The sequence below is a fragment of the Sardina pilchardus genome, chromosome 5 (assembly GCF_963854185.1).
Source record: "Sardina pilchardus chromosome 5, fSarPil1.1, whole genome shotgun sequence".
Taxonomy (NCBI): domain Eukaryota; kingdom Metazoa; phylum Chordata; class Actinopteri; order Clupeiformes; family Clupeidae; genus Sardina; species Sardina pilchardus.
This window is the reverse complement of record NC_084998.1, coordinates 9,405,366-9,416,413: the sequence shown is the minus strand read 5'-3', so window position 1 is coordinate 9,416,413 and position 11,048 is coordinate 9,405,366. Positions and strand designations below refer to the sequence as shown.

General features: G+C 44.8%; 1 protein-coding gene across 2 annotated transcripts in view; it reads right to left on the bottom strand.

The window, feature by feature from the left end:
• Window positions 1-390: 390 nt before the first annotated feature.
• Window positions 391-11,048, bottom strand: part of LOC134080085 (14-3-3 protein epsilon-like) — a 16,955-nt gene continuing 6,297 nt past the window's right edge. Inside the window, exons 2-7 of one of the 2 annotated variants that reach the window (XM_062536322.1) lie at window positions 9,807-10,006; window positions 8,025-8,131; window positions 7,365-7,571; window positions 5,737-5,873; window positions 5,447-5,497; window positions 391-2,076 (exon numbers count right to left, since the gene is read on the bottom strand). In XM_062536322.1, the coding sequence (XP_062392306.1) occupies window positions 5,490-5,497; window positions 5,737-5,873; window positions 7,365-7,571; window positions 8,025-8,131; window positions 9,807-10,006 (659 nt within the window). In that variant the 3' untranslated portion in view covers window positions 391-2,076; window positions 5,447-5,489. The remainder of the gene's footprint in view (window positions 2,077-5,446; window positions 5,498-5,736; window positions 5,874-7,364; window positions 7,572-8,024; window positions 8,132-9,806; window positions 10,007-11,048) is intronic. The other variant, XM_062536321.1, reaches the window with a different exon arrangement.

Below are 11,048 nucleotides of genomic sequence, written 5' to 3'. Positions count from 1 at the left end.
AATACAAACTACTTCACCTCATCCTAGTTTGTGGACATACGCTTTGGTAGAAAGACTCAAGACAGTGCTATTTGGATTTGATCTGTCCATGTTGTCTGCATTAGACCCTTTGGTGCACCTGTGTTTTTCTGTCGTTTGTGCCTAATCACAAACCGTTATATTCAGATGTGCTCCATTGGGCTAGTCAACATAATATAAATCAAAACTTTAAAGATCAATCATTATTCTGCCATCTGTATTAGTATCCCGGTATTTCTTATTTTGCATTTCAACCAGATAATGCCTTCATGGGTAATCTAAGCCCAGTTTCATGCTGAAGGCTGATCCAACACAATATTCTCCATTCTCGCCAACAACGGGGGAAAAAAAGATGCATTTAAAAGGACCAAATGCATTCTTTTAATTTAGGTTTGTTTTTATTTGAAGTTTAATGTTAATTCCATGCTGTGGAAGAATAGATGGTGCTTATTGGCTCCAGTCTGAATATCCAGTAGTACAAATCAGATTCAAGTTACACATACTGAACAGAAGAGAGAAAAAGAAGGGAGACAAAGACAGAAAGAGAAAGACAAAAATGGGCATAGTGTTGGGGGCAAGAACAGTGTGAGAATAAAACCACTTAGCCATCTATAAGCTATCTTAAAAAAAAGAAAAAAGATGAAAATAAAACTTTAGTATCCCCATTGGGTTTAAGAAACACACATTCACACACACACACACAAATATACGTACATACACACATACATACATACATACATACATACACGCGCGCACACACACATACACACAAACACACACGCAGCTTACAGTTCAGAGGCCACATGAAGCAAGTCAGAAGCAACATCACAGCCTACGAACACGTTTGTTTCAAACAAAGCAAAACTGCTTTATTTCAGAGTTCATGAAGACAATATCTTTTGAGAAGCCCGCCATTTTGATTTTAAAAACTATAAAAGCACAGGCTCTCCTGTGCAGTCCACTGCAAGCTGCATGAGGTGACATTATGCTAGACATCAAAGGCTAGAGTTAACAAAAACAAAAAAACGGAGTCAACTGCATTTTTGTAAAGAAAACACGGTGTGTACGGTATGTGTCTCTTCTGTTTGTCAGAACAAAGGGAAGGACACAAAGCTCACCTCGGCATCAGCCCATAAAAGGCTACAAGCAGGGACACCAAGCTTAACACCTCATACCAGTGTTCCAGCTTCCCAAATACACCATCACACAGGGCATGGGGCACAGGGTACTTCGAAAAAGCCAGTGTCCCTTTCAGAGAACAAAAAAATGACAAGCACCATTTCCAACCATTTGCCACGAAAACGTTTCAACGCAACACAAAATCAGAAGATGCATATGTATCAATGATTAAATCTGTCGATGCCTTTAATCACTTTTTTTTAACGCTTTGCCTCCAAGAACATCTGGCTGATGATCCAGTACCACAGATTCAACAAAAAAATGCAAACTATAGTTTTACCAAAAGAAAATAATAATAATAATAATAATAAAAATAAAATAAAAAAATCATACAACAGATAGTTAACAAAACCTCGGGGGAACCGGTAAGTTTTACCCTTCAATTAGTGGACTATTATGCGAGTCTCAAAGTGAGTATGCATCCCAGTGAAACTATAGTAAAGGAAAAATACAGATGTAAAACCTGTAGCGAAGAAAATAAAACATCCAAAAAAAAAAAAAACAAGTCTTGGGGGGCAGAGGATGCATAAAGAAAAAAAAAAAAAAACTCAAAAAGAAAGAAAGACAAGACGGACAGACGGAGAAAGCAACAGAGAGAAACAGAGAGAAGAAGAGAGAAGATGAGAGTGCCGGGAGGGGGGTGGGGGTGGGGGGGGCTGGCTGCGAGGCTCTCGTGTCAACTGGAGAACCTGGGGGGGGGGGGGGGGGTCAAGAGAGAAAGGCAGAGAGAGTGAGAGAAAAAGAGAGAGAGCGCAAGAGAGACAGCAAGAGAGACAAAGATTGGGGCAGGGGTGGGGTGGGTGGGTTGTGTATTGGCCGTGAAGTCTCACTGAGTCTCATCCTCCACATCTTGCAGTGCTTCTTTATTCTGTTCTTCACCTGAAAAAGGTTGAACAAAACGGGACACCGTTAGAACCGTTGGCCAAAACTAATGGAGGTGTGTACATCATAACAGGGGGCGGGCGGGCGGGCATAACAAGAACACAATTCACAAACCACTCGGGGCTTCACACTTGAGGAACTGTTAGACAACTACAAATCCTCATCACCCAAACACTGGCAAGCACAAGCAGAGAGCGCATCACTATAAGGCCATGTTCGAGTGCATCACTATAAGGCCATGTTCGAGTTGAGTCGAAGGCACAACTCGCGTTATAATTAGCAAAGTCAGACCAACAGCTCCATAACAACTTGCTGCTTGGCGAGGTTACCATAGAAATGACAGTAGAAGTGCCTCCGCAGAACGTGCAGCAAGATGTTGCATTCATGTACACAACAGAGGCCGAGCAGGCAGATAATTATAGAACCCTCAGTGTGCCTATTGGCTGGTGTTAGACGGCAACGACTCCAAGCCTTGAGGTCTCACTTCTCATGCTGGCAAAGGCATCATCACAATGGGCCCATTAGAACTCTTTCGTGATATGGGGTTTGCTGGGAAGATCTGAAAGTAACGGTATGGTTTTGGTGGCATCCTGTTCAGCCACAGACAACAATGCTTCAGTTAGGTGGTGAGAGCATATCCTGTTATTTGTCAACTAGTAAAATTCGGTTAGAAACGCGATTTGGTTTCGAGCGCAGATGCAGTGGCGCATACGGTGAATGCACTGGATCTCAGTGAGTGAGTGAGTGAGTGAGCGAGCGTAATATGATTCACAATGCGTGTGTGCGTTCGCACATCCGCCCACACAGAGGCATATCTACACCGTAAAGATCTAGATTAACCCTTTGAGCCGAAGACGGTCATTGCACAGCTTGTCATACGCAAATGCAGCGTGCTCATCGTAGCAGAAAAGCAGGTTTGTTTCAGTGAGCACGGTGTGGCACAAGGAGCTGTTTCATGAGTAATTCTATGAGGACGCACTCAAATGCATCACCAAATGTATCCAATCGTGAGTGTCTTTGATCTTATGCTAGGCTACTGTAGAGTGCAAACTGCGACCATTAGACCACTAGTCCATTACTAGTCCATTAGGCCTTCCTTATAGCTAAATAACTGGTTAAGGCAGTCCAACATTGGCTTTTAGGCTCAACTAAAACCAAAATGGGTTCTTTGAAGAATACAAGTTCAGACTGAATAGTGTCAACTACAGACACCGTTTGGTGTCTAATTTGATTGGATTCTCATAGACATCTTTGAGTGGTCAAACATTAGGTGACAGTACATGGGACAACTTTTTGATTAATGTTGCAGGGCAACCACATAACCAATTGCGTGTTTGTTCCGATTGGAAGATAGAAACAAAACATAGATCCTATTGCCCAATAGGATTGTGTGTCTGCACTGTAACTCAGGAACATTGCCTAGCAACACTGCTCATTAAGTAGCCTTATGCATCACCAGCTTATTACTTCCATATTTGAGGTCACAAAAAATACAGTATATGTTTGATAAGGTGATTTGCTTGGTAATACTAAGAGGGCTGTATACAGCCGACAGGCAGTCACCATAGTATTTATTTAAGTCAACAGTAATTCATCTGCTACAAATGAGTGGGTGAGTCACATTTGAAAAAAATAAATCACCATCTTGTTAATGACTCATGCTGAATTAGAATGAACTGTTCCTGGCAGATTAGGCCCTCATCAGTTCTATGACATAATGTGGTGTTAAATTGTTTTCGTTCAAGATGGACCTAAAGGAAACACATTCATAGATTGAATTTCAATGTCACACTGTGGACAGTTAACACATTTGCTAATAGAGGCTTCTCCACGTCTGCATTTTTCACAGCCATAAAAACTACATTACGATCATTAGTCCTGCAAGAGTACATCTGCCCATCAGCCTCATCGTGTCTGACACTTGGAGCTAATTGACGTTTAGTGTGGTTCTAGTGTCGGCATGGGACATAAGGGGCATACATTTACAAACTTGGACGTCACGGAAGCACCGGATGCGTGGCTTAGAACAGTGGTTCTCAAACGTGTCACCATGAGTACCGCCTCATTGGCTCTCCAGGTACCACCGGAATGACCAGCATTAAGATACGGGAGCAGAAGCCAATTCCACTACATACCGTTTTGTGTCAGGCTTTCTTTTCCAAGAAATATAAAAACTAGTTTAAATTTAAATTCAGTGATCACATGGAGAGAGAGAAAGAAAGAGAGAGAGAGAGAGAGAGAGAGAGAGAGAGAGAGAGAGAGAGAGAGAGAGAGAGAGAGAGAGAGAGAGAGAGAGAGAGAGAGAGAGAGAGAGAGAGAGAGATAGATAGATAGATAGATAGATAGATAGATAGATAGATAGATAGATAGATAGATAGATAGATAGATAGATAGATAGATAGATAGATAGATAGATAGATAGATAGATAGATAGATTAGATAGATAGATAGATAGATAGACAGACAGATAGAGAAGTGATTATTTGGTCTTTATGAGAGAAACATCTCAGAGACGCTCAGATTGGCACTAGAGCGTCTTTGTAGTACCAGTGGTGCCCCTTCCACTGTATGAGAACCACTGGCTTAGAGGACATCTCATTAGCGTTTATTTACTGTTCTTTTTTTGTGATCAAAAAGATTTAACTTTCAGCAATCTATCGTCTAATACAATACCTTAAATCTCAAATTGAAAAGGGCCCACTCTTTTCAAGATGCATCTGAGCAGAATAAAGTCTAACCTGTCAAGGCTAAAACAAAACAAACAACCTGTGATGCATTTAGATTTTAGATGTAACAAAACTAGCATTCTGAATGATCTGAGATCTTAACCTACTCAATACCTGTATGTGCCATCCAGTTTCAACAACCCAGAGACACTAGCCTACCTAAGAGTAGCTGTACGAATGCATGGCATATGTAGCCATCAATCAACTCCTTTGAATCTGGCTTCAAATAAGATATTATTTAACCCTAGTGCAACACAGTTCATTATAACACTGCATTTCAAAACACTTCTTCGTGAGTGGGTTCACAGGGTTAAGTAGCTAGTAAGTATTTCAACGTAATGAGGTGGAAGTGATAAAGCGGTTCAAGTGAGTGGAAATGCATCGGTCCTCCATGCCAAAAAGACAACCGGGCCATGAGTAGTTCCTGTTAACACACATGTCTGACTGGATACAAAAGAAAACAAACTTCCAAAACAAACAGCCCTTGTCAGCGTTCATCTGAGCAGTTTCTTGGGAGGCCAGGAGCCAAGAGAAGTGCAAGGTTAGTGAGAAACAACACAAAAAGGGGGGAGAAGGAGAGGAAGGGGGCTGAGAGTGAGTTATAGGAGGAGAGAAAATGCTGGAGAGAAGAGATGACTTACAAAGTACAGTTCTAAGAGGGAATGGAGGGGAGGGGGGTTGTCCTTAGGAATCTACACGTGAAGAATGGAGACAGATGAGAGATTAGAGCAGTGGACACAGTGGACACAGGTCAGAAAGAAGGCCGAAGGGGGAGGGTTGGAGAGAGAGATGGAAGGGGAAGTAGAGAGTGTGAGAGAGGGAGGGAAAGAGTGAGGGAGGAAGACAGAGACAGACACAGCTAGAGAGATAGAGCGAGAGATAGAGAGACAGACAGAGAGAGAGCGCGAGAGAGAGAGAGAGAGAGTCTCACCGTCTCCCTGCATGTCCGATGTCCATAGTGTCAGGTTGTCACGGAGCAGCTGCATGATGAGTGTGGAGTCCTTGTAGCTCTCCTCGCTCAGTGTATCCAGTTCTGCAATCGCATCATCAAAGGCCGCTTTCGCCAACCTGATGGACAGAGAGAGAGAGAAAGAAAAAGAGAGAGAGAGTGAGACAGAGGGACAGAGGTCAAACGAGAGAATTCACAGGCACGGCATTCACACAGACACAAACACTACAGATGCAGTGAGAATAGGGCCTTAAAATGTGGGAATCACTGCCTCTGTGTGTGTATATGCGTGTGTGTGTGTGTGTGTGTGTGTGTGAGAGAGAGACTAGTGAATAGCAGACACTCTGGCCACGGTTCCTTAAGCAAAGATAACAAGCCACTTGATGTAGGAGAGAGGCTTTTTGTGTGCCTTGTTGCTAGGGGAGCCAGGGTCTCAATCTCAGGGCGAACCCAGCAGTTACGCAACCGTTAACCTCGCACCTGTCTCACCCGACAAAGGAGAAAGGAGGGCGGCGGAGAACAGGAGCGCGAGACGACCGACACCACAGACACGACGCGTAATTACGGGGAAACAAGGCGGAACGTCAGGGGACGTGAGCACACATACGACATGCGGCTAAACGTGGGTCCTCTTTACCGTCGCATTTCTCTGCGGCTGCTTGTTGAAGGCCAAAACGTTCGCTCACAAAGAGAGCACTGTTACTCGAACTCACAAAGGGAGATGTACCTGGGTTTTCCATGCAGAATGTGTGCTATGATCATGACGAAACCCGTCACAGCGAGAGTGCTTAGGAATGTTAACGAGTTCTCGCATTTTCTTAAAAAATAGATCAGCAAGTCTGTTTTGCTGACAGCTTGCCCTTAAGTAAAAGGTGAGCATCCCACAAAAGTCACATCATTAGAAATGGCTTACTTAACTAGTAATATCACATGCCATCACCCAGCCCTGAGGGGATTACAGTGTTTCGGACTGGTTTGGGCTCAATTTAAAAAAAAAAAAATCCCAATTACACCACATGGGAAAGCCTCCTTCCGATTGTGTCTGATAGGGCCATTTTAAACACAGTCCTTATCTTAGGCTTTCCACAAAAGCACAGGAGCATATTACAGCTCCAGGTATATAACTCCAGAAAAAACGATATATCTTCATGACTTTTCAGCATGTGTGCAAAACAAAGCTAAACACACAGTTTTTCAAGTGACGAAACCACCAACGTCCCAACCTCATCAGCTGCTCAAGATGACAAACAGTATCCCTATGCAACAATGTGTCATTTCAGACTAGTCATTCCTCCTCTCACAACAAGAGGACTGAGGCCTATTTGCCACATCGACTCACTCGAGCAGCACTGAGTCAAAATGTCAACACGCGTTACACACGTCGACATCAGGCACGGCAGCTCTTTCCAAGGATGCTGCCTACTTCCTCTCTGGCCGTGTCTGGAAGAAGAGCTGCACGTTTTCCCACGATGCAACCAGCATTTTTCTTATTCTCTGGTGTGTTTTACGTAAAGAACTATACATTTTCCTAAAGCCCTCACATGCATCTCTGCAACCCAAAACATTTGGTTTGGGGGGGGGGGGGGGGGGGGGGTGAAGGGTCACCTCACCTGCATGCGCGGTCAGGGGAGTTGAGGATTTCGTAGTAGAATACGGAGAAGTTGAGGGCCAGTCCCAGGCGAATGGGGTGCGTGGGCGCCAGCTCGCTCATGGCGATATCGCTGGCGGCTTTGTACGCGACCAAACTGTTCTCCGCCGCTTCCTTCCTGTCGTTCCCAGTGGCAAACTCGGCCAGGTACCTGTGGTAGTCACCCTTCCTACAGGGCCAACGACAGAGAGAGAACAAGAGAGGGAGAGGGCAAGAGAGAGAGAAAGAGAGAGGGCGAGAGAGAGAGGGTAAGAGAGAGAGAAAGAGAGAGGGCGAGAGAGAGGGCAAGAGAGAGAGAGAGAGAGAGAGAGAGAGAGAGAGAGAGAGGGGAAGGAAGGGAGAGGTAGTGGGCGTCAGGGCAGAAAGAGAAGAGGACAGCCGTGAAACAATAGGCTACAAATTATACAAACTTTATCAAGAGTTTTTATTGGGTCACTACTTCCACAGTAGGGAGATGTGAGGGCTTAATTCTCACTGGTTGGTTTCTAAATGGTTTACAATAAGTCTTTTAGAAAACATTTCTAGAGTAGTTTAATAGTTTAAAAACACCAAATAGTCAAAACTCATTACAAAAGTTAATACTTCAAGGTTTTGAAACCTAAACAGAAACGTGTGGACGTACATTTTGTAGTAGAAAACCTTAGACTCTCCCGAGACTGCAGCAGGAATGAGGTGCTTGTCCAGTACATCCAGAATGTCGTTACAGATTGATTTCAGTTCCTTCTCAACCTACAGACAAACATACAGGAAACGGCAGGTTTAAAACAAACAACATTTCAACAGCCACAGAAACGTTTGTCTACTTTTTGTTTTTCACGGCCTTCTGTTTTGAATGCTGAGAAATACAGTTCTGTATAGATCTCAGCCCTTGAGTGCGTTCTCTACTGTTCTACTACACAGAACACAGACACAGAATGCCTCTTTTCCCCCCCCCAGCCGCTGCAGTAATGTCTTGTTGAAGGCAGAATGAGGACAGGGGAGGAGGTCTCCTCTGGGTCCGGAGTGCCTGCTGCTCCACACCTATCCTGGCCTGATGTGTGCCACCAGGAAAGCAGGCTGCAGGTGAAGCGCTGTTTATGAGGTCAGTGCCTCGCTTATCTGCAGGGTCCTGCACCGGTGTTTGACCTAGATGCTGACTAACAGTGTATGCTAATACCATTTCTGGGTTACAGAGACCTGGGAACAATGGGCTTCATATTGGAAGATCATTAACTAGTGGCGCATTCACAGAACATGAATCATTCCCTTCTTACTGGCAAACAGAGACACGCCGACAACAGATCATACTTGGCCTGAGAACTCAAGAGACACACAACATGCAGTGTTTATGGAATATGCTGAAATGGGGGGGAAATGAAGTAACAATGTTTGGATTATCTAAAGAAAATAGAAAATCTTTTATTACACATTTATCAAGAAAATGACACTTGATAACTTTATTTACTGGTTAATGGTGTCGATATTTCAGTCTTGTGGCATGCTCTTTCATGCTCATTGCGTTCCGGAACAGAATACCTCTTCAAGCGCTATTCAGAATGCACACAACGCATGTTCCGCACTACAGTGGGAACCCCTACCATTGGCTCATGCTAGTAAATTACCTTCATGCGTTTTTTGTCTGCTCATTTGCCTTCTCCTCTAGCACAACATGTTCCCATCCATCAATCAATCTTTTAATCCTTTCAAGGACCCTGTGCTATGCTCCTCTTAAAGAACAGCACCTCTGGCCAACACTGGGAAAACGGCTAAAGAGCCTCTCTTCAGCCACAAACGTTGATTACATTATGGTAAATTAGAACTTAATATGATAATAATCATATTTACTTCGAGTATAACCTCATTAGGTCACATACAGGCCGAGCCTCGTGTGTGTGGACCGATTAAACAGCAACCAAGATACCATTCAATGTGAAAGGTGTAATCTTTCGGTTACCTAGTTACCAACAAAGATGGCAGGAACAAGAAAGGCTTGTACTTGAAGAACAATACAAAAAATGGCACATCTATCCAGAACCACGTCTCAGTGATTTAAGAGCGGTAATAATTTCACTCAAAGAGATGGCCAGAGGTGCGTTGAAATTTGGCAAACAGTAGCGAACATTCGTTGTGAACATGTTTTCTTTGAACAGTTAAATTTCAACGATTTGGTGTTAACATTCCATTCTAACAGTAATTGCATTGTTGCGTTCGTCAAACTCATGTCCAGTTCCACTGTATGTTCGCGGCGCACCACCTCCTCAGACTGTTTGCGATTGTTAGCAAACGTTTGCCAAAAACTCAAGGCTAACGGAATACTGTTTGCAAACGTTCACCTATGTTCGCGAACTTGAACGCACCTCAGCACTACCTCCACTAACATCATCATGTCTGGAAAACGTCAAACAAAGCACGCAGCCCTGCTCACCGTTTGCCTGTATTCCCGGATCATCTTGAGTTTGTCTTCTCCTCCTTTGGTCTCCTCCTTCTGCTCGATGCTGCTGATTATCCTCCAGGACGCTCTCCTGGCGCCGATGACGTTCTTGTAGGCCACGGACAGCAGGTTCCGCTCCTCCACGGTCAGCTCTGTGTCCATACGCGCCACGTTCTTCATGGACTCCACCATTTCTGTAGAGAGAGAGAGAGAGACAACAAGGTGTCCAAGAACCAGTCAGTCATTCACCGCAAACACAGCAGCAGCAGCAAAAAAAAGAAGGATGCTGAGCATTAAAATCACATTACATTTCATACTCTACATATTTGCCCATGACAGTCAATTCACACGCTGACATTTCCGATTCATTCACGGCAAGGGATAATAAGGCTTTAGAGGAAGCACAGTCTTCCTACTGATGCTGGAGGAACAGAGGGAGCAACCACTGCCCTGCTTGTGTGCACTTGACTGGTATAGACTACCGTCTACTTGAGAGAAAACAATGGCTCATTTCATAAACACTGGTGACACCTCCTTCGTGTGTACACACCAGACAGCACAAGCATCTGCCATACAGGGCACCAGAGTGAGTGAACCCTGGCAGGGCTAGAGGTCCAAGGAAAAGGGGGTGGAAGGGGGTGGGGGGGGTGGTGGGGGCCTGTAGCTGATGCCGGATCAGCTGTGCGAGAGTCTCGTAAATCCACAATGGGAGCGATGGCAAGCAGGAAAAAGCGACCCCACCCAGCTTTGCTCTCCTCCCCTGCGCTACGCCGCTCTGCTCTGCTCTGTTCACAGCTGCCGCGCCAGTGAGTCAGTGAAAATAAGCTCCTTACTGAGAGAAGGGGGATTACCAGAGCCCCCCACGCCCAGCCTGCAGCCTGGCGCCCACTCCACTCTCCCTCTCTCTCTCTCGCACCACCGCCACCGCCACCACCAGCACCACGCGAGAGGGGAGACACTGCAGCGGTGAGCTCACCAAAAGCAGCCCACCATCACACACACACACACCCAGAGATGTCTGGACTCTGGAAATGATGAAAGAAAGAACAGGGGGGGGGGGGGGGGAACTGTCTCCGTTCTCAGGAAGCATGTGGCAAATTATATTGTTATAAAAATGAGGACACGGGGAGCAGAACTCTGCGTCTGGTTTCTTTGTCTGTGGAACTGTTGGGCTACTGGATCCAACAACAGTGTGATTATGGGGCCTTGGCAAAAAGGCTGCCTGAACTGGAGAAT